Source organism: Amblyraja radiata, chromosome 28 (genome assembly GCF_010909765.2).
Source record: "Amblyraja radiata isolate CabotCenter1 chromosome 28, sAmbRad1.1.pri, whole genome shotgun sequence".
NCBI lineage: Eukaryota > Metazoa > Chordata > Chondrichthyes > Rajiformes > Rajidae > Amblyraja > Amblyraja radiata.
The window spans coordinates 30,894,803-30,918,228 of NC_045983.1; the positions used below are offsets into that span (position 1 = coordinate 30,894,803).

Genomic DNA, 23,426 nt, shown 5'->3' on the forward strand with positions numbered 1-23,426 from the left:
TTTGTGGCGCACTAATCAGAAAGACAATACATGATTACAATCGAGCCATTTACAGTGTACAGATACATGATAAGGGAATAACGTTTAGTGCAAGGTAAAACCAGCAAAGTCCGATCAAAGGTAGTCCGAGGGTCACCAAGATAGTTGTTCTGATTGTGGTAGGATGGTTCAGTTGCCTGATAATTACAGCTGGGAAGAAACTCCCTGAATCTGGAGGTGTGCGTTTTCACACTTCTGTACCTTTTGCCTGATGGGAGAGAGGAGAAGTGGCCAGGGTGCGACTGGTCCTTGATTATGCTGCTGGCCTTGCCGAGGCAGACTTGTTGGTTCTCAGAATAAAGACATTGATATGCTCGCCAACTTAAATCCATCTGCAAACGCCATGTCCGGCACGATGGCGGCGAGGAATTTCAACCTGCTCCGAATAAACCAAGTGGTATTTGGCTCAAGTCTGCTCTTTTGTGGTAAGAATTAGTAAAACATGTGGACTTGCCTGTGGAAACAAGGAACTGCAGGTGCTGGTTTACAGCTGGAGAAAAAAGAGAAAAAACGGTGCTGGAGTAATGGCTCAGTGGGTCAGGCAGCATCTCTGGAGAGAAGGAATGGGTGACGTTTCGGGTTGAGACCCTTCTTCAGACTGAGAGTCAGGGGGAGAGGGAGACATGGAGATATGGAAGGGTGAGGTGTGAAAATGAGATCAAAGAGGACGTGGATCAAGGAACATGTAGAATGGATCATTGTTAGCCGGGGAGAGGGGGGGGGGGGGAGGTGACAATGAGGCATAGTGCACATGGTTTTCCCAACCCATTCACTGCAACAGACAAAATCGGGGATGGATCGCCGGTATGTACAACGTGCAGAGAATTGCGTCGAGGAAGAGTTGTGAGTTGTGGCAATTTTGTACACCGTGGCTGAGAAAATTAGAACCAAACTTGGTGCCTTCACCCATTCCATCCTTGAGTCGCAGTTCACTGAGGTGATGAACACGAAAGACAAGTAAAGGGCCTGTCCCACTTAGGCAATTTTTTAGGCGACTACAGGCGACTAGGCTGTCACCACATGGTCGCCGGGGTGTCACCTGTATGGTCGTGAGTAGTCTCCTCAGTCGCCCAAAGGGTCGTAGCGTCTTTCTGGTCACCGCTGGATTTTCAATATGGTGAACATTTTTCAGAGACAGTCGGTGACAGTGGGTTTGGCACCAGTGAGAGTAGCTTGACTTCTCCTGACGTAGGTGCTGTCGTAGTTGTGGCCAGGTTAGCGCAGGTTGTTGCCAGGTGACGCAGGTTGTCGCCGATGCTGACTTTTTTTTTTAATGTTAAAGTAATGATTCTATTTCAAATTTTATGTCGAAGGGGGGTCCAGTCACCGGTTTTTCGGCGACCTGCTATGACTATGACAGTCTCCTAAAAATAGCCTAAGTGGGACAGGCTCTGAAGTTACGAGAGCATTTTGTGTCGATCTTCAGTGTAAACCATAATCTACAGTTCCTTCTGATCCACCTTCCCTCCCACTGATCAATTTCCCTCCTAGGATAAATAAAGTTCTATCGTATCATGTTGATGTTGATTTTAAAATCCCATTAACAGCATCTAATCGTGGTCCAGAACGTTGGCCCCTTGGACGTGGAGGCACTATTCAGTGCGTTATCTCAGCTGCGCTGCGGTGAGGCTGGGAGCAGAGGTTGGTGTTTAGCACCTGGTGAACACCTTATGGACATCTTTCCATGCTCAACCAGTGCAGAAAGCATGAACGTCAAGGCTGGAAGTTGGATGAACAAGGTTGAGGAATCTTCCTCTTTCATAATCATCGCAGGCTCTGCACCTAACACTGCGGTTCTACCACCCTCTGCTGGAGACACGGAATTGTGAAGAAGAACAATTCCAGCAATTCCTGATTTTCTTTTTCGATACGGTTTTGAGATCCTGACCACGGGTGTTCATAAGGACATAAGTGATAGGAGCAGAATTAGGCCATTCGGCCCATCAAGTCTACACCATTCAATCATGGCTGATCTATCTTTCCCTCTCAACCCCATTGTTGGGGTGGGAGATTGCAACCTTCACGTGGTCCACCCTGTTTCAACAAATGCAATCAACCTGGCGTGCCCAAACTGAAGATCAAACAGTACAAGTTGTCTTACAACTTTAGGCTGTGCACGCCATACGCAAGAAGAAGAAGAACCCCATTGTTTAGTGTGCTGGCTGTGTGGAGTTCGCACGTTCTTCCCTAGTGTGACCGCGTGGGTTTCCTCCCACGTCCCAAAGACGTGCAGGTTTGTATGTAAATTGGTCCTCTGTAAATTGTACCTCGTGTGTAGGGAGTGGATGAGAAAGTGGGACAATGTAGAACTAGATGTTCTATGTAACATCGAACAGGTGATCAATAGTCGGCATGGATTCGATGGGCCGAAGAGCCTGTTTCCATGCTGTATCTCTACACTAAACTAACCTTTAATGTGTTTACTGGAATATTTGTTAATTTTAGACCACTAAATGTTTGATAAAGAAATGCATTTTTGTTTCACTTGTATGTAATATTTCTATATTTACTTTCCAGAGATCCAGCTCCACAGTTTAGATCTACTTTGCAAGGTATCATATTCCACGAAATCCAGGTCTGGATTTTGGAACTGCTTTGCAAAGTACTATCAGCCAGGTAAATGTGAGAATATCTTGCTTGGATAAATATGTAGAGTAGAGTTAGTTGTAAAACCTTTGTGTGTAAAGTATGCAACATGGCAGCGAACACAGGATGCCATCTGCAAACATTCTTCATCCTCTCAACGCCCGCCTGCCCTGCGGTAACAAGGGAGACCTGAATGAGTTGTTAAGGGGATGTGAGTTTAGTTTAGAGATACAGCGCGGAAACCGTGTCCACGTCGCCCAGCGATCCCCGCACACTAACACAACCCTACGCACACGAGGGAAATTTTACATTTATACCGAGCCAATTAACCTACAAACCTGCCCGTCTTTGGAGTGTGGGAGGAAACCGGAGATCTCAGAGATAACTCACGGGAAGAACGTACAAACAAGCACCCGTAGTCAGGATCGAACCCGGGTCTCTGGAGCTGTAAGGCAGTAGCTTTGAAAAAGCTACTTTTATAACTACTAAACCAGGTTCGCTTCTTAATAAACAGACAACACACAAACTGTTTGGTAGACCAGTTCACAACTTTACTTATTATCGGCCGATGGAGGGAGGGAGAATTCCAGTCAAGTGACCAATACAGACACTTGACCGTCCTCCGTTCACCTTCCTGAACAACAGAATTACATTGCCTTAAATAGGGTTTTTTTGTCCCCTTAGCACATTTCAGACATTAGTCATGGTCAGAGGTACAGAGAAAGGTTTCCACAGAATGCATCACATCAAAGGCCTTTTGTTTACATGTTACAAGATAACATTGGCCATTTGGTTTACGACATTTTATCTTTCTACTTCCCTGCTTTCTACTTTCTACTTCCCTGAAACATTGGCTATTTGGATAAGGCCATTTTATCTTCACAGAGATCACCCTATGCTTCCTCGCTGTCATTTGGTCCCTCATAAACATAGGCCATTTGGTTTATGGCATCTTACTTCAAAGATGTGACTAGCTGTTTCTCTCTTCCTTTCTCGCCTCCTCCCCCATAACATTGGCCATTTGGTTTATGGCATCTTTCTTCAAAGAGATCTCTCTAGCTTCTCCTCTCTGCTTGTCACTTGGGAGACAATGTTATGGTGTTTATTATCCCACACACTGCAACCTGAGGCAAGCCTAATTTGAGACTAAATATAAGCTGTAAGCTAGCCCAGAAACCTATTTTAATATCTTCTTATATTTTAACTAAAATTCAGCTTCATCATTCCATCCTTTTATCAAATTTTTGATAACAACTACAGTCCTTGCTGAGTACATACGAAAACCATAACATCTCATCAGACAAATTAATAGTACACTAGTAACACAATCATTTCATAGTGGACAATCGTTCCACAAGTCCCTCCAAACATTTTAAATGGCCACCAACCTCCCCCGGACGTGACACTAAGATACTACCATAGGACAGGAAAAGGATCATAAAAATTGCTCAGCCTTTATTCGGCTTCGCTTGGAATTCCCCGTGTGCTGGTGTAACTGGTTCATGCTTCTCTTGTGTGGCACTGCATTTGCAACATAACAATGCCTGTCACAAATATACTGTTTCCTAAAAATACACCAGTGCCTTGGTTGTGGCAAAAACAGGTAGATTTAACTGGCCTTTGCAGACCTCTTACTGTCTGTAGTCAGGGTATATTTGCTGCGCTTGTCATGTTTGACTTCAATCTTGTTTAAAAGGAGGTGTGTACCATCCTTTAAATGTGGGTTAGTCCGCAAGCTTGCCATTCTGAAGAAAGTTCAGTCCATGTGGGCTGGGCCACCCCAGAATAAAGGGTGCATCAATAGCCCATAGTCCTTGTTTCCACAAACTGTTCAGTCAATCAAATGTATCCAGCGACGATGATCTTCAATCTTTACAGCAGTTCATGTTGTTAGCAACACTTGGTTGTTCTTTTCAATACAGTCTCAATTTCTTCTTGTCCCAGCACCATCATCGTATAGCTTTTATGGCTTCCAGCAAAGCTCCTCCATCCTGAGAATGTAGATCTGGCAAGACATGGGTTAATTGCCGTCCATACATAATTAGTTAATTGCCCAGGGCCTGTAGGTGGCTTCCCCCCCACTCTCCAGGGGGTGGACACCGCAGCTTTTCCTGTATCAATAAAAAGTTGTAAATCTTGTTCCCAGCTGAGTTTCTCCAGCACTTTTGTCTTCCTTTGATCCTCGTATCTCAGTTCCTTCTTAACACTTCCCTGTGAACTTATTCTTTAATCCAATTATATCCGAAGAGGCTCTCCCCACCTAAATATTCAATTCTCCAAATATGTTCTCTTCCCCAATCTACTTCCCTCAAACCCCCTTTTGTAAGTCATAAGACAATTTTTCATCTACCTAATTTCCCTCACACAGCACATGCTACAACATCTTTTTGTTTGCTTGAAAACAGTAATCTTGCTTCATTTGCATTTTAAAAGACAACCTCTGTTATCACATCAAAACAATCTTTCCTAAAAGAACTCACTCGGAATCAGTAATCAATAATACATTTTCTTTTTCTCTGTAATTTTGACATTTCCAATCTCATTTAACACTTTAATCGGGATGAGTCTTTTTTAAACTTGGTTCAAAAGATTTATAATCAACCAACACATTTTATCATTCGAGTATAGCTCCGCCCCCCATTCATGCCTGTTTCTTAAAGGAGCACACCATAAACTGTCTGTCCATTTGCATTTTAAAGGACAAACTTCTTAAAGCGACACACAACTTTGCTCATTGCTTCGAATTTCACACATTCCACATAAAAAACATTGTTTTACAAGCAGTTTATATACAAAACATTGTTTTACCAGCAGTATATATACAAAAACATTGTTTTACCAGCAGTATATAATATTTCATCTTCAAAGACATCTCTTTGTAATTTACTTTCCCTTTTTCTGACAAGACTTCTGTTTACCAAAATTCTGGTTACCTAACCCTAATTGGGCATTGATCCAGATCATGATTAGTCAGACTCCCCTTGACTTTTCAGTCTCCCTACCTTATCCTCATTTCTCCATCAAATTTCCCTTCATCCCCAATTTTTTTATAACATAGTTGCCTGTCAGAAAAAGGATTTACCTCCGGGGTAATTTTGTTTTGCAATCCTCATTGACTCTTTCCACCATCCCAGATGCCTGTGGGTGGTGTACACAGTGAAATTGCAGTCGAATATTAAAATGTGCACATTTCTCCTTATTAATAGTGGCAATAAAATGAAGACCATTGTCTGAGCTTATGACATTAGGTAGGCCAAACCTGGGAATAACTTCTCCTAACAACAATGTTACCATAGTTTCAGCAGTATTATTAGTGGTTGGTAGAGCTTCACTCCGCCTGCTAAATAAATCTAAAATCACTAAGCAATATTTATAACACTGGGCCCTTTGGCATTTCAATAAGATCAATCTGTATGCATTCAAATGATCGTGATGGCATTGGCGTCACCCCTGAGGGTATCTTAAAATGGTTTGCCTGGATTACTTTGTTGGCAAATTTTACATTCAGAGGCCTGCCACCACGTTTCCTTTGTTATCCTATCATTCCCTCCTTACCAGCATGGGTAAGACGGGTAAAAATGTATCGAATACACCAACTTGTCCAAGCGGGGTGTGCTGAATCAAAGGCACAGCCCTCCTGTTTCCATAGTTATTATTATATATAAGAGGCGTCCCTCTGTAATGTACATACCTCCTTCATGTTTGGCAGGACCGTTCTATTTGCTAGCATCTGTTTACGTGCTGTCACTACGCATTTGGATGTACAGGCTGCTTGCTTGGATACATTATCAGCAACCTATTGCCTTTTGCTATAGGGTCCCCAGCACCAGTGTGTGCAGCACATTTAACAATGACCAGCTGTTCTGGTAGCATCAATGCGTTAAACAAATTACGCACAGAAAGGCATTCCCGTGCTCCCAATCCTGGGGAGCTTTGTAAGGTCAGAACTTCAAGGTATAGGGATGTTACTGACTGGAACTGTCCCAGGTAAAGATGCCATTGCTACTGGTAGGGCATAGGGAGGTGGACATCTCCCAAGATTATCTAACTCCTCATCTTCATTACCAAATAGGGTCGTCGTGCCAGACATGAAGTCTCCTCCAGAGGATTTACCAGTACTGGGTTTATTTTTTACTAATCATCACCTGTTTCTCACCTCCTGTCTGTCTTTTAATTATTTCCTCTTGTTCCTCTGCCCACTGGCATTCTAGTTGCAATACGTTCCATCCTTTCCGAGTGCTATCCTTATTTCGTAACTCTATCCCTTGTTTACATGCCGTATCCATCCAACTTCGATCTCTACTCTCCTCATGCTTCTTTTCTGCTTCTGCTTTCCACGTCTTAATTCCCTTCTTCCATTTCTTTCCTGCCTTCCTTTCCCATATCAACATTTCTGCTTTTTTAATTGTCTCGACATTCCATGTGCCCCCTACTGGCCAGGCTTCATCCCCCAACCGTTTGGTCAACTTATAACTTAACATTCTAAACTTCTTATTATACTTAGGATTCAAATAACACATATGTTGGACTGTTATCCAGAGCATTCCCCATAGATAGATAGAAAGAGAAAGAGAAAACAGACTTCTTAATTCCGAATCGTTCCAAATATATCAACCAGGCCGACTCGCTACTCGAGACCCCAGTTTCTCAATTTGGCTGACTTTTTAACTCTTTAATATACGACCCAAGTGTCTCAACGAAGCCGACTCGCTAACCAAGACCCCCGTTTCTCAACCTGGCAGACGTTTTATCCCTTAAAATAAGCCCCAAGTGTCTCAACGAAGCAGACCTGCTATCCGTGACCCCCGTTTCTCAACCTGGCAGACTCCTTAACTCTTAGAATAAGCCCCAAGTGTCTCAACGAAGCAGACCCGCTATCCAAGACCCCCGTTTCTCAACCTGGCAGACTTCTTAACTCTTTAATATACAACGCCACTTATTTCTGAATCCGACAACTCTTCAGATGTCTCAATAAGCCAGACGCACACCTCAACCCCCCATTCTCAACCCGACAAATCACGGATGTCTCAATGAGGCCGATGAGCCCTTAGTAGAGAGAGATAAAAAAGAAAACAAAGAGAGATAGAAAGAGAAACCGCTCAAGTCCTTCTTAAAAATATACACAAGCCCTTCTTAAAAATACATACACAATTCTGTCTTAAAAATATACACAAGCCCTTCTTAAAAATACATGCACAATTCTGTCTTAAAAATACATACACAATCCCTTCTTAAAAAAAAACATATAAAGCCCAACTGGTCTTACCTTTGTCTGTTTCTAAGAACCTCGGCAGGGAACCAATTCAATGTCTGATGAAGGATCACAGATGTTCCCGGGAGTTTCTAGGGAGTCGGTCTTACAAGGGGGCCGATAGAGCTCAGTTATCTCCCTTCCAATCCCGGCAACCTCTGCAACCTCTTGCACAGTCAGCTGTTGATGTGGTCCCAGCGAGGCCTGCATAACTACGCCAATGAAAAAGCTACTTTTATAACTACTAAACCAGGTTCGCTTCTTAATAAACAGACAACACACAAACTGTTTGGTAGACCAGTTCACAACTTTACTTATTATCGGCCGATGGAGGGAGGGAGAATTCCAGTCAAGTGACCAATACAGACACTTGACCGTCCTCCGTTCACCTTCCTGAACAACAGAATTACATTGCCTTAAATAGGGTTTTTTTGTCCCCTTAGCACATTTCAGACATTAGTCATGGTCAGAGGTACAGAGAAAGGTTTCCACAGAATGCATCACATCAAAGGCCTTTTGTTTACATGTTACAAGATAACATTGGCCATTTGGTTTACGACATTTTATCTTTCTACTTCCCTGCTTTCTACTTTCTACTTCCCTGAAACATTGGCTATTTGGATAAGGCCATTTTATCTTCACAGAGATCACCCTAGCTCTGTCATTTGGTCCCTCATAAACATAGGCCATTTGGTTTATGGCATCTTACTTCAAAGATGTGACTAGCTGTTTCTCTCTTCCTTTCTCGCCTCCTCCCCCATAACATTGGCCATTTGGTTTATGGCATCTTTCTTCAAAGAGATCTCTCTAGCTTCTCCTCTCTGCTTGTCACTTGGGAGACAATGTTATGGTGTTTATTATCCCACACACTGCAACCTGAGGCAAGCCTAATTTGAGACTAAATATAAGCTGTAAGCTAGCCCAGAAACCTATTTTAATATCTTCTTATATTTTAACTAAAATTCAGCTTCATCAGCTTACTACGCCATTTCGGCCGTACAGCATTTTTTCTTCATTATACTGCAAGCCACAGAATAGCACATCACTAGCATGCTCCCATCTCAGTAATCCAGTAGGATTGTATGTGGCAAGGCTGCCAAAACCAATTTAAACTGATTTAAAAATGTTACCAGTTGTCTATTTATAAACCAAATGGCTGCCTTTAAATAATCAAAGTTGTTTCTTTTAAAGAACAACAAAATGGGCCACAAATAACTGCATCAGATCAGCATTAGAGCTGCACTTTTTGTGTGAAGATAGACAATAGGTGCAGGAGTAGGCCATTCGGCCCTTCGAGCCAGCACTGCCATTCAATGTGATCATACCCAATCAATACCCCGTTCCTGCCTTCACCCCATATCCCCAGACCCTATCTTTAAGAGCCCTATCTAGCTCTCTCTTGAAAGTATCCAGAGAACCGGCCTCCACCGCCCTCTGAGGCAGAGAATTCCACAGACTCACAACTCTCTGTGTGAAAAAGTGTTTCCTCGTCTCCATTCTCAATGGCTAACCCCTTATTCATAAACTGTGGCCCCTGGTTCTAGACTCCCCCGACATTGGGAACATGTTTCCTGCAGGTTGGGATGCATACTTTCTAATTCTGAATAAATATTTTATTTTTTGCCTGTCTACGCACATCTTTCTTGCCTTGTTCCGTTATCACATTGTAACACTCTGAATCTTCCCCTAGCAAGCTCGGCACGGAACATTGAGCAGTGCAGCACAGGAACAAGGCCCTTCGGCCCTCACGGCCTGTGTCGACCACGACCCCAAATCAAACTGATCCCTTCTGCGTGCAGGTGATCCATGTACCTCCATCCCCTGCATATCCCTGGGCTTATCTAAAAGCCTCTTGCACAGAAAGACCGAATCTGCCACAAACCATCACAACTCCAGTAGCGCTTTCCAGCCACCCAGCGCTGTGCTAAAGTAAGCTAGGCCCACACATCTCCTTTAAACTTTGTCCCTCGAGCCTCAAAACTAAGGCCAATAATATTTGAAATTCCCACCCAGGTGAATAAGGTTCTGACCTATCTATGCTTCTCATAGTTCTATACACTTCCATGGGGTGGAAGATTGCAACCTTCACGTGGTCCGCCCTGTTTCGACGAATGCAATCAACCCAGCATGCACAATCAAATAGAACAAGTTGTCCTACAACTTTAGGCTGTGTAAGAAGAAGAAGAAGATACACTTCCATCAAGTTTGATGCTTCAGGGAAAACAGTGCAAGTTTGTTAAATCTCTTCCCATTAGCTAATGCCCTTTCATCCAGGCACCGTCCTGGTAAACCTCTTCCGCACCCTCTCTCCGACTGTCCTTGTGATGGGCGGCCAGAACTGCCCACTAATACTCCAAATGCTGGAATAACTCAGCGGGACAGGCAGCATCTCTGGAGAGAAGGAATGGGTGATGTTTCGTGTCGAGACCCTTCTTCAGACGTTACCCAGTCCTTCTCTCCAGAGATGCTGCCTGTCGCGCTGAGTTACTTCAGCATTTTGTGTCTATCTTCGATTTAAACCATCATTGGCAGTTCTTTCCTACACGCACTCCACATGCAACCTAACGAACAAAGCTGTGCCTGACTTCCTGACTCTTGCAATCAGTTCCCTGATTGATGAAGGCTTGCATAACACACACACACACACGCACTTTTATTACTCTTATCTACTTGTGTTGCCACTTTCGAGGAGCTATGGACTTGGACCCCATGATCTCTCTACATCAATAATGTTTATGGTCCTGCTATTAACTGTGTACACTTGACCTCCCAAAGTACAACACCTTAACGGGCGGCACGGTGACGCAGCGGTAGTCGATGCCTTACAGCGCCAGAGACCCGAGTTTGATCTCAACCACGGGCTGTCTGTACGGAGTTTGTACGTTCTCCCCGTGACCTGCGTGGGTTTTTTCTGGTTTCCTCCCACACTCCAAAGACGTGCGGATTTGTAGGTTAATTGGCGCCTGTAAAATTGTAAATTATCCCTAGTGTGTGTAGAATAGTGTAATGGGCCTGTCCCACTTAGGCGACTCTTTAGGCGACTGCCAGGGACTAGTTTTAATGGAATTCATCTATGACGACAACCTACGACAGCAAAAATTGGCGCCACTGTTGCCGAGATTTTTTCAAATTGTTGAAAATTTTGCGGCAGTCGCCTGTAGTTGCCCAAAAAATCGCCTAAGTGGAACAGACCCATTAGAGTGCGGGGGCTGGACTGGACTCGGTGGGCTGAAGGGCCTGTTTCCGTGCAGTATCTTTAAACTAAACTAAACCTCACACTTACCCAGATTAAACTCCATCTGCCATTTCTCCACCCATAACTGATATTTCATCCTGCCTTATCCAAATGACAATCTTCTGTCCCCAGTGTGTAGGGAGTGGATGAAGAAGTGGAACAACATGGAAATCAGTGTGAATAGTTGGTCGGCGTGGACTCGGTAGGCCGAAGGGCCCGTTTCCATGCTGTAGCCGCCTTTCGCATGTTTAATCGATAATGTTTAAAGTTTTATCTGTCATTCCTAACTGTCACTGTGTGTCATGTTGTCACTTGCGGGCGGAGCACCAAGGCAAATCCCTTGTATGTGAATACTTGGCCAATAAACCTATCCATTCATTCATATCTCTAAACTTAACTGGGTTTGATCGTTTAATCATTAGCTTTGTAAAGAAGCAATTAGTGACTCTTGTTTCATCAGCATGAATTTACTTCAGCAACTTTGCCAAATGCAATAACATAGTTAAAGATAAGTTAAATTGCTGATCCACCTGAGATCAATAAAACTGATGGCGCAGCATTGGTGACGGAGCACGGAAAATTACTTCAGTTTCATAACACTTTATTTACTCCTACAATGAATAAGCCTCTTGGTTTCTGATCAGTCCGTGTTGCTGAAGGCTGCCATTTTACAACTTCGTACATGGAGATCACATTGATTAACACTGACTCTCAAAGTCAAACACACGCTGCCCGCTTCATATGTTACGGACCAGATGTCTAATCAGGTCACAAATACTTTCAATCAAATGATCCGACCGTGCTGATCTGATCTTTCTACGTTTCTGTCTGTTTTCCATCTCCCACATTGCAATAGAAAAAAAAATATCTCCACAATCTAATAGCCTGTAGGCCAATTGCATACAGACACACTCTGGGAGAGATTTATTCAGCCATCTTGCGTAACACGGGGAAACAAGGATCTGCAGGTGCTGGTTTATTTTTTTTTAAATACATAAAGTGCTGGAGTAACTCAGCAGGTCAGGCAGCATCACTGGAGCACATGGATTGGTGACATTTTGGGTTGCGACCCTTCTTCAGTCTGACCTGAAACGTCATCTATCCGGGTTCTCCACAGAGGCTGCCTGACCCTCTGAATTACTCCAGCACTTTGTCTACTTTTGTAAACCAGCATTTGCAGTTCCTTGTTTCCACGCCAGACTTCAGCAGCCTATGATATAAACTGCTTTGTAAAACTCATTCAACAATCCAGGTAAACAAATGGTACAATGATGTTCCTGTTTGTTGGTGTTAAAGCTAGGAGGCTCTGCTTTCTCAGTGATAGCCCAATAGTATTCTCGGTTAAGACCGAAGATAGACACAAAATGTTGGAGTAACTCAGCGGGACAGGCAGCATCTCTGGAGAGAAGGAATAGGTGACGTTTCGAGTCTAGACCCTTCTTCAGACCCGAAACGTCACCCATTCCTTCTCTCCAGAGATGCTGCCTGTCCCGCTGAGTTACTCCAGCTTTTTGTGTCTATCTTCAGTTTAAACCAGCATCTGCAGTTCCTTCCTACGCAGTATTCTATGTTATAGCCTAATCAAACGTTCAGTGCAGTTTATTGTCACGTGGACCGAGGTACAGTGAAAAGCTTTTGTTGTGCGCTAACCAGCCAGCAGAAAGACAATACATGATTACAATGGACAGATATATGATGAAGGGAATAACGTTTAGTGCAAGGTAAACCCAGCAAAGCCTTAGTGCCTGTTCACTGCCGCACCCTGGCTAACTATGACCATGGGCCCCGCCATCTCACGTGCCTCTGTAAAATTAACCCCTCGTGTACCTCATCTTGGTCGTCATCCTCTTGGAGTGTCATAGTCATACAGCGTGGAAACAGGCCCTTCGGTCCAACTTGCCCTTACTGGCCAACATGCCTCATCTACACTCATCCCACCTGCCTGCGTTTGGTCCCAATCTCTCTAAACCTTTCCTACCCATGTACCTGTCTAAATGTTTCGAAATGTTGTGATAGTCCCTGCCTCAACGACCTGCTCTGGCAGCTCAAAGTCAAAGTCAATTTTATTCGTCACATAGAATCATAGAATCATAGAAAGTAGGTGCGAGAGTAGACCACCAGGTCCGTCGAGCCCGCACCGCCATTCACTCATGGCTGAACACCAAACAGACACACTTACCCACAAACAGTAGACACAAGACACAGAACACAAGACACTACCCTCCCCTTTATACCGCTATCACCCCTCTCCACCCCAAGAACCGCGTGATCTCCTGGGGGAGGCAAAAAAACGGATAAAAACCCAGGTCCAATTCGGGAAAAAAATCCGGGAAATTCCTCTCCGACCCCAATCCAGGCGATCGACACTTGTCCAGGAGATCACTCAGGTCTACTATACTAACCATACCTAGGTCCATATCCCTGCCCTCTCCCCGTAGCCCCTTATCCCCTTGGCAGCTAAAAAACCATCTATTTTTGACTTAAATATATTTAACGTTTCTGCTTCCACTGCTCCCTGGGGCAGTGAATTCCACAAACTAACCACCCTCTGGGTGAAGAAGTTCTTCCTCATCTCAGTTTTAAAAGAGCCCCCCCTCACTCTGCAACTATGTCCCCTAGTTCTAGCCTCCCCGATCATTGGGAACATCCTCGGTGCATCCACCCGATCAAGGCCCCTCACGATCTTATACGTTTCAATGAGATCGCCTCTCATTCTTCTAAACTCCAAAGAGTAGAGTCCCAGCTTACTTAACCTTTCCTCATATGCCAATCCCCTCATTGCAGGAATTAATCCTGTAAACCTTCGCTGCACTGCCTCCAGGGCTAGTACATCCTTTCTCAAGTATGGACCCCAGAACTGTACACAGTATTCCAAATGTGGTCTCACTAATACCGTGTACAGCTGCAGCAAGACCTCCGTGTTTTTATACTCAATCCCCTTAGCAATAAAGGCCAAAACTCCATTGGCCTTCCTGATTGCTTGCTGCACCTGCATACTGACTTTTAGTGATTCATGTACTAATACCCCTAGATCCCTTTGCGTTGCATTACAACGCAGCTCCTCCTCATTTAGAAAATAACTTGCCCTATCATTTTTTTCCCCAAAGTGAATGACTTCACATTTATTAGTATTAAATTTCATCTGCCAAGTTGTTGCCCACTCACCTAGCTTATCTATATCCTTTTGCAGACTCTTCCTATCCTCCTCATCCCCTACTTTCCCTCCCATTTTCGTATCGTCCGCAAATTTTGATATATTACACTTGGTTCCCTCCTCCAAATCATTTATATAAATTGTGAACAACTGGGGTCCCAGCACCGACCCTTGCGGAACCCCGCTAGTTACCGGTTGCCATCCCGAGTATGAACCATTTATCCCCACTCTCTGCTTCCTATTCGTTAGCCAATCCTCTACCCATGCTAATATATTACCCCCAATCCCATAATTTTTTATTTTTAGCAATAGTCACATGTACCCGAAGGTGCAGTGAAATGAATTTGCCAGCAGCGATACACTTAAAAAGAACACAGAATACACAATAAGACTCAACACAAACATCCACCACAGCATTCTTCACTGTGGTGGAAGGCAACAAAGTTCAGCCAGTCCTCCTCCTTTGTTCATCCAGCCACCCACTACCCTTTATGTATTAAAAAAAAAATTAAATCTTCCCCCGACTCTGGGTAAAAGACTCTGTGCGTCTGTCTACCCGATCTATTTTCCTCATGATCTTTCACACAAAGTTAAACCATGTCCCTTCCCTCTGAGGTAAATGTAAACCGTACCAATTGTTGGTGAAAACAATCTATATCTGTACTACATAGATGCACGGAACTGCAGATGCTGGCTTACAAAAAAAAAGACAGCAAGTGCTGGAGTAACTGCGGGGTTTAGTTTAGTTTATTATTGTCACTTATACCGAGATACAGTGAAAAGCTCTTATGTTACGTGCTACCCAGTCAACGGGAAGATTATACATGATTACATTCAAGCCGTCCACAGTGTACAGATACAGGATAAAGGTATATTATTTAGTGTAAGATAAAGTCTGAGTAAAGATAGTTCAAATGCCTCCAATGAAGTAGAGGGTAGCTCGGGACCGCACTGTCGCTGGTGAGAGAACGAGTCGAGCAGCATCTCTGGACAACATGGGTGGACAACGTTTTGGGCTCAGACTGAAGAAGGGCCATATCCATGTTCTCCAGAGATATGCTGCCTGACCCACTGAATTACTCCAGCACGTTGTGTCTGTATTGAGGAAATCCCAATAAAACTATCCTATGCGTGCATATTTAGTCCTGCTGTTTGCCCGTGTGTCTGCATTAACAGGGTCGGTCGGTCGGTAGCATTTTCTATTCACTGTGTCACCCTCCCTTTGCAGGTCACCCATTACTGCATATCCACCCCCAGCTGGGCAGGTGGGATGGCCTGGTAAGACTCTCCCTCGATCAATGTCCCTCCACGACCAGTTGTCACGTGCTATACAGGTGGGTTCTCCTAGATACTGGGCCTTGCCGATGATCGTCCCACTGAGTAGCCTCATGGCTGTGTCTGCCACTCTATTAAGGTGCAGCACGGTGGCGCAGCGTTAGAGTTGCCGCCTCACAGCGCCGGAGACCCGGGGTCGATCCTGACTACGGGTGCTGTCTGCACGGAGTTTGTACGTTCTCCCCGTGACCTGCGCGGGTTTTCTCCGAGATTTCCCACATTCCAAAGACGTACAGGTTTGTAGGTTAATTGGCTTGGTAAATGTTTTTTTTTAAATGGTCCCCAGTGGGTGTAGGATAGTGTTAATGTGTGGGGATCGCTGGTCGGGCGTGGACCCGAGCTAGATAGGGCTCTTAAAAATAGCGGAGTCAGGGGATATGGGGAGAAGGCAGGAACAGGGTACTGATTGGGGATGATCAGCCATGATCACATTGAATGGCGGTGCTGGCTCGAAGGGTCAAATGGCCTAGTCCTGCACCTATTGCCTATTGAACCGATGGGCTGAAGGGCCTGTTTCCGTACTGTATTTATTTATTTTTAAACGCGTCCTCTGTCTCTCACCTGGCCTGTCCATACAGACAGCACCTGTAGTCGGGATCGAACCCGGGTCTCCAGCGCTGCATTTGCTGTAAGGCTACGCCACCGTTGCTGGGAACAGAGAAGGACCCGGCATGGGGGAACTGGAGGGGGGGGGGGGGGGGGGGAAGAGAAAACAAAGGGAACTTGGCGCGGGAGAAGTTTGTAACTTTGTCCGTGCCCTTTATGTGCCCACAATTTGCATACCTTGGGCGAGCAAGCAAAGAACTTCACTGTGACAATAAAGTGTCCATTCACTTTCGACCCCAAACTCCATCGTTGCGCCCAAAGTTCACTGGTTCCTTTCCTAACCCCAGTAACTCGACCGAGACCAGGGATCGAATCAGTTCCATTTCAGTTTATTTTATCGTCACGTGTAACGAGGTACAGTGAAAAGCTTTTGTCGCGTGCGAACCAGTGGATGAGCAACTGTGTGGAGGGTGAATTCCACATCTCTGCGGAAGAAGTTTCAACCGCAGGGGTGAAACAGAAATATGGTTGAGATACTCAGCGGGACAGGCAGCATCTCTGGAGAGAAGGAATGGAGACCTGAAACGTCACCCATTCCTTCTCTCCAGAAATGCTGCCTGACCCGCTGACTTACACCAGCGTTTTGTGCCTAACTTCAGGCTGATACAATAAATTGTTTGATAGCGATGCTGAATGATTTCCCTCTACAGCCCAGTATCGTCAGAGCTTGTCAGCTTGGTGACATTCTTGAAAGAAATGTACATTTTCCTCCCGTTATTGTGTCTCTGACGTGCTTGAGTCGAGATTTAACTGAACTTATCGCATGTCGACTTTTGCCGTCGACAGTCGTGCTCAGAAATTAAATTGGAATCTGTTCCTGTAGTTTTATTCCTCTTTATTTTTCCTCAGCAGCCATGCTGACTGTGGAGAATAGTGTGTGTGTGTATGTGTGTGTGCGTGCGCGGTGTAGGTGTGTGTGTGTGTGTGTGTCTGTGTGCACTCCATACACTGCTCTTGTGGTCGAAGCTGAAAACAGAATTTGGGGTGGACGCAAAGTGCAGGAGTAACTCAGCGGGTCAGGCAGCATCTCTGAAGAAAAAGGATGGGTGACGGGAGGTCGGAACCCTGCTTCAGACTGAAAGAGGGGTCGCCACCCGAAACGTCAGCCATCCTTTTCCTCCAGAGATGCTGCCTGACCTGCTGAGTTACAGTGCTTATCTTCAGTATAAACCAGCATGCGCAGTCCCCTCCGGCACAATTAAATTTGGGCTGTTGTTGAGGAATCCTTTATAGTTTTTATCAGAACTGTTGCCTGAATAAAGGGGCATTAGATGCTGGGAGCAGTGGGACAAACGTGGATTGGTTTCCCCGGAACGCCAGAGGTTGAGAGGAGACCTGAAGAGGCATAGATTGGGTAGACAGTCAGAACCTTTATCCCCCAGTGTGGAATTGTCAAAGACTGAAAGGTATAGCTATAAAGTGTGAGATCCAAAGTTTAAAGGAGACACGTGGGGCAGGATTTTTACGGTGGTGGATGCCTGGAATGTGTTTCTAGGGTTGGTGGTGAACGCAGATACGTTTGTGGCATTGAAGATACTTTTGGATAGGCACATGGATGTGCAGCAAATGGAAGAAATGGATCTGTACTGGCAGATGAGATTAGTTTAACTATGGACATTGTGGGCCTGTTCTTATACTGACCTGTTCTATGTAATACAAGGATTGCAATTATATATATATATTGCACAGTGCTGTGTATAATTGCACCTAAATTAAATGATTTCAAATGACAAGTGCGGCACGGTGGCGCAGTGGCAGTGTTGCTGCCTTACAGCGCTTGCAGGGCCGGAGACCCGGGTTCGATCCTGACTACGGGCGCTGTCTGTACGGAGTTTGTACCGTTCTCCCCGTGACCTGCGTGGATTTTCTCCGAGATCTTCGGTTTCCTCCCACACTCCTAAGATGTACAGGTTTGTAGGTTATTTGGCTTGGTGTATGTGTAAATTGTCCCTAGTGTGTGCCAGGATAGTGTTAATGTGCGAGGGATCGCTGGTCGGGACGGACTCGGTGGGCCGAAGAGCCTGTTTCCGCACTAGGTCGATAGTGATGTCATGAGTTGCTTTCCTCTTACATATTAGAATCATAGAGTGATACTGTGTGGAAACGCCCTTCGGCCCAACTTCCCCACACTGCACAACATGTCCCAGCTACACTAGTCCCATCTGCCTATGCTTGGTCCATATCCCTAGAAACCTGTCCTATCCATGTACCTGTCTGTTTCTTAAACGTTGGGATATTCCCAGCCTCAACTACCTCCTCTGGCAGCACGTTCCATTCACCCAGCACCCTTTGTGTGAAAAAGTTACCCCTCAGATTCCTATTAAATCTTTTCCCCTTCACCTTGAACCTATGTCCTCTGGTTCTCGATTCCCCTACTCTGGGCAAGACCCGATCTATTCCTCTCGTATATTGTGTTGTTTTTGTTCTTACAGGTTTGGATTTCTTTATCGAGGTAACAGCATCAAATCACCATCAACCACCAAAGACTTGCCTGAAGCATGGGAAGTGCTTGGGCCCCAAGGAAATGAACTCGTGCGAGAAAACAAGCCCACGAATAAAAACTGAGGGAAAATCTATTTGCTTGATATTCTTTTGACAGCTATTGTGCTGAATGCATTGATTATAATCCGGCAACAATAAAATTCTTAAAAAGCGGACGGCACAGTGGCGCAGCGGTAGAGTTGCTGCTGCTACGATCCAGACTACGGGTGCTGTCTGTACAGAGTTTGTACGTTCTCCCTGTGACCGCGTGGGTTTTCTCGTTTCCCCACACGCTCAAAAGCTACAGGTTTGTCGGTTAATTGCCTAATTAAAATTTGTCCCTAGTGTGTTGGACAGTGCTCGTGTACGGGGAGATCTCTGGTCAGCGCGGACTCAGTGGGCCGAAGGGCCTGTTTCTGCGCTCTGTCCCGAAAGTCTAAAGGGCCTGTCCCACTTGCCGATTTTTTTCGGCGACTGCCGACGTCATTGACTGACGTATCAGGGACTCCGAAAGAATTTGAACATTTCAAGATCCAGCGGCGACAAAAAAAAATGTTGCGACACTTGAGGAAACACCGCTCGTCCATACGTTGTCACCGTCGCGTCACGCCGCAACTTTTCTGGTGACCTGATACGCCAGTCAATGATGCCGGCAGTCGCCTAAAAAAATCGTCAAGTGGGACAGGCCCTTAAAGCTATTTTAACTCAATATAATTGATGCCTTTAAATTACAGAATACCCCCGCATGACAAAGGGGACACTCATTATTGTGATTATTATTCCCACGACACTCATTATTGTGATTTTCTGTAACACCAATCCTTGACAAATTCTGTCACATTTTATATTTATTTATTTTCCTATCAGATAAATTGTATTAATGCAAATTTTTATTCCTATTCTCTTAATTATTTTGGTGGTGATTTGTAAATTCCATAAGGACAAATCTCTTTTGCCTGGACTGCCTTAATATGGGGGAGGGTGGGGGGAGTTTACACTGTATATCATTTGTATAAATTGTAAATATTTTTGAAAGCTTTTTCAAATAAATGTGTATCTCTGAAGTATTCCGCGTATTAAAGGGTGTGGAAATGTTAATGTTATCCGTCCAAATTTGCCAGAGATTTGGGTTGACGTACGGTTTATACTTTGTAGACACAGGGAACTGCTGGTACAGAAATACCGGAGTGCTGGAGTAACTCAGCGGGTCAGGCAGCGCCTCTGGAAGCTGACGTTTTTGGTTGGAACCCTTCAGGCCAATTGTGCTCTTTGGTTGCACTGATGGGAGCACGATTTTTAGAAAGCTTGGTTGTTACGGGTGTCAGAGGTTATGGGGAGAAGGCAGAAGAATGGGGTTATGATGGAGAGATGGATCAGCCATGATTGAATGGCGGAGCAGACTGGATGGGCCGAATGGCCTAATTCTACTCCTGATCACTTATGATCTTGGGGTTAGTCTGAAGCTGGGTCTCGACACAAAACGTCACCTATTCCTTTTCTCTAGGGATGCTGTCTGACCTGCTGAGTTACTCCAGCTTTTTGTGTCTCTTGATTTTTATTATAATCCATTAACTCTCGATACCATCACAGGTTCTTATTTAGGAAAGGCCACTTGGTAAAACAATAGCAGGGAAGTGGGCCAAAATAGTCATGCCCTCTCCTTCTGGCATATCAAAGTTCCTGAGACTTCTAAATGGGGAGGGGGGGGGGGGAGAGAGGGGTTTCTGAACTGTGGAAGGATGCAGACAAAAGACTGTTCCTCTGCTGCCATATCCCATTACTTTGAAGTGTGGTGTCTATCATGTTGTAAGGCAGATGACACAAACGCAACGCCCACCAGAGGGGCTCAGTCGGTGGGACCGAGAACCCGCACAAAGGCTCGCCAGTCGGCGGGACCGGGCAGGAGTTGGAGATGTCGGTACACGAGGAGCAAGGGCCAGTAGGAGGGTGAACCGGGGTCATTCTTCCAGCGCCTTCAAGGTCGGCTGCAAGAGGCGCCCCTGGGACACAAAGATTGCCGGGAGAGGGGAGAGTCGCCGGTTCGTGGGAATGTCCATTACATCGCGCACGGACATCTGGACTTTGAATAATGGCGGTGCCCGAATGTGTAATTATATGCTGCGCAGTTGTAAACGTGACAAATAAAACACTATTGATCCATTGATGCTGGAATACACATACTGAGATCACGATACTGTGACAGCTTTTTATGGACAATAGGTGCAGGTGTAGGCCATTCGGCCCTCCGAGCCAGCACCACCATTCAATGTGATCAAGGCTGATCATCCCCAATCAGTACCCCGTTCTTGCCTTCTCCCCATATCCCCTGACTCCGCTATCTTTAAGAGCCCTATCCAGCTCTCTCTTGAAAGCATCCAGATAACCTGCCTCCACCGCCCTCTGTGGCAGAGAATTCCACAGACTCACAACTCTGTGTGAGAAAAAGTGTTTCCTCGTCTCCGTTCTAAATGGCTTACCCCTTATTCTTTAACTGTGGCCAATGGTTCTGGACTCCCCCCAACATCGGGAATGTCAGCAGATCTATATCGGTGAGACCAAGAGGAGGTTGGGCGATCGTTTCGCCGAACACCTCCGCTCGGTCCGCAATAACCAAGCTGACCTCTTGGTGGCTCAGCACTTCAACTCCCCCTCCCACTCCGTCTCCGACCTCTCTGTCCTGGGTCCCCTCCATGGCCAGAGCGAGCAGCACCGGAAATTGGAGGAACAGCACCTCATATTCCGCTTGGGGAGTCTGCATCCTGGGGGCATGAACATCGAATTCTCACAATTTTGTTAGTCCTTGCTATCTCCTCCCCTTCCTCAGTCACCCTGCTGTCTCCTCCCATCCCCCAGCCTTCGGGCTCCTCCTTTTTCCTTTCTTGTCCCCCCCCCCCCCCCCCCCCCCCCCCCGATCAGTCTGAAGAAGGGTTTCGGCCCGAAACGTTGCCTATTTCCTTCGCTCCATAGATGCTGCTGCACCCGCTGAGTTTCTCCAGCTTTTTTGTGTACCATCGGGAACATGGTTCCTGCCTCCAGCACGAGGTAAGTTACCTTTTGAGGTAAGTAAGTCCTGGATTTGTATGGAAACGCTGTAAGCTTGGGATAGATGTCAATGCATTTGTTGCCTTGTTCCATTGCTGAGGTCCATGTAGAGTCCATCAGCCAGGATTTCCAAGCCTTAGACTAAGAATTTATTTCCCCCATCCTATGCCAGTTGAACATAAAAATTAAGCAGTTCATATTTTCATTTTGGCTGGAATTTTCACGCTGTTCCTCCATGTCCATTTTACATATTGTGTAGGGGGTGAACTTTTATTCTCCATCTCAAACTGTGTGGTCGTGACTTGTGAATTGCCCCAAGGGAGAAATCTGTTACCTGAACTGCCAGTGGTGATACACTGGCGTTTCTTGAATTTGGGCTGTCACGGTGGCGCAGCGGTAGAGTTGCTGCCTTACAGCGAACGCAGCGCCGGAGACCCGGGTTCGATTCCGACTACGGGCGCTCTCTGTACGGAGTTTGTACGCTCTCTCCGCGACCTGAGTGGGTTTTCTCCGAGATCTTCGGTTTCCTCCCACATTCCAAAGATGTACAGGTTTGTTGGTTAATTGGCTTGGTGTAAATGTAAAAAAAGTAGGATAGTGTTAATGTGCGGGGATCACTGGTCAGCGCAGACCCAGTGGGCCGAAGGGCTCGTTTCCGCGCTATATCTCTAAACTAAACTAAACCCAGTACAAATGAAAGAGCTTAAAATATTAATTCTTGCCATCTCCACCAACACAAAGCGGGCAAGGCGAGTGTTAAAAGGAGGGGGCCTCCACAGTTATTGAGACAATTTGTCAATATAACATACTAAGTAGTCTACACTGCTCAGGTTGGAGTTTGTTAAAGAAATCTTGATTCAAACTTGCTAGTCATGCCCTTTACACTATTCTCATCCAAATCATGGAGGTAGATGACAAGCAGCAATGACCTAGCACCCAACCCAGAGGCACACCACTAGTCACAGGCCTCCAGTCCGAGAAGCATCCTTCCACCATCACCCTCTGCTTCCTTCCATGAAGCCAATTTTCTACCCATTCAGCTATCTCTCCTTGGATCCCATGAGATCTAACCTTCCGGAACAGCCCACCATGCGGAACCTTGTCACATGCTCTACTGAAATCTAGACATACGTCTTCAGCTCTGCCCTGACTGGTCACCTCATAAAAAAAACGCAGATTGTTGAGACACTACCTCCCACGTACAAGACCATGTTGACTATCCCTTGTCCATCTAAATGCATGCATATCTTATCCCTCAGAATACTCTAGTAACTTTCCGACCACAGGTGTTAGGCTCAGCCACCAAGCACGACACCTGGAGACTGCAGCGAATCGTCCGATCAACAGAGAAGATTATTGGCTGCAACCTTCCCTCCATTGATGAACTGCACACTGTAAGGGCCAGGAAGCGAGCTGGTAAGATCATCTCTGACCCCTCTCACCCTGGCCACAAACTCTTTGAATCACTTCCCTCTGGAAGGCGACTCCGGACTGTCAAAGCTGCCACAGCCAGACATAAAAACAGTTTTTATCCACGAGTAGTTGGCTCTACTCAACAGCCAAAATTCTGTAGCCTCCCTTTGATCTGGTATTTTGTTGGTTCACATGCTTGATCAATGGTGTTTTATCATTAATGTTTTATTATTAATGTTTAGAGTTTTCTGAGTCATTCGTAACTGTCACTGTATGTCATGTTG

The 23,426-nt window shown here is 45.4% G+C and overlaps 1 protein-coding gene across 6 annotated transcripts in view; it reads left to right on the forward strand.

Annotated features, from left to right (window-relative positions):
- LOC116989066 (RILP-like protein 1) overlaps nt 1-19,754 on the forward strand; it is a 47,950-nt gene extending 28,196 nt beyond the window's left edge. For 2 of the 6 annotated variants that reach the window (XM_033046217.1, XM_033046222.1), the window contains exons 8-9: nt 2,557-2,655; nt 18,639-19,107. In XM_033046217.1, the coding sequence (XP_032902108.1) occupies nt 2,557-2,655; nt 18,639-18,771 (232 nt within the window). In that variant the 3' untranslated portion in view covers nt 18,772-19,107. Of the gene's footprint in view, nt 1-2,556; nt 2,656-15,493; nt 15,600-18,638 lie in introns of all 6 variants that reach the window. The other 4 variants (XM_033046218.1, XM_033046215.1, XM_033046220.1 and 1 more) reach the window with 4 other exon arrangements.
- The last annotated feature ends 3,672 nt before the right edge of the window (nt 19,755-23,426 follow it).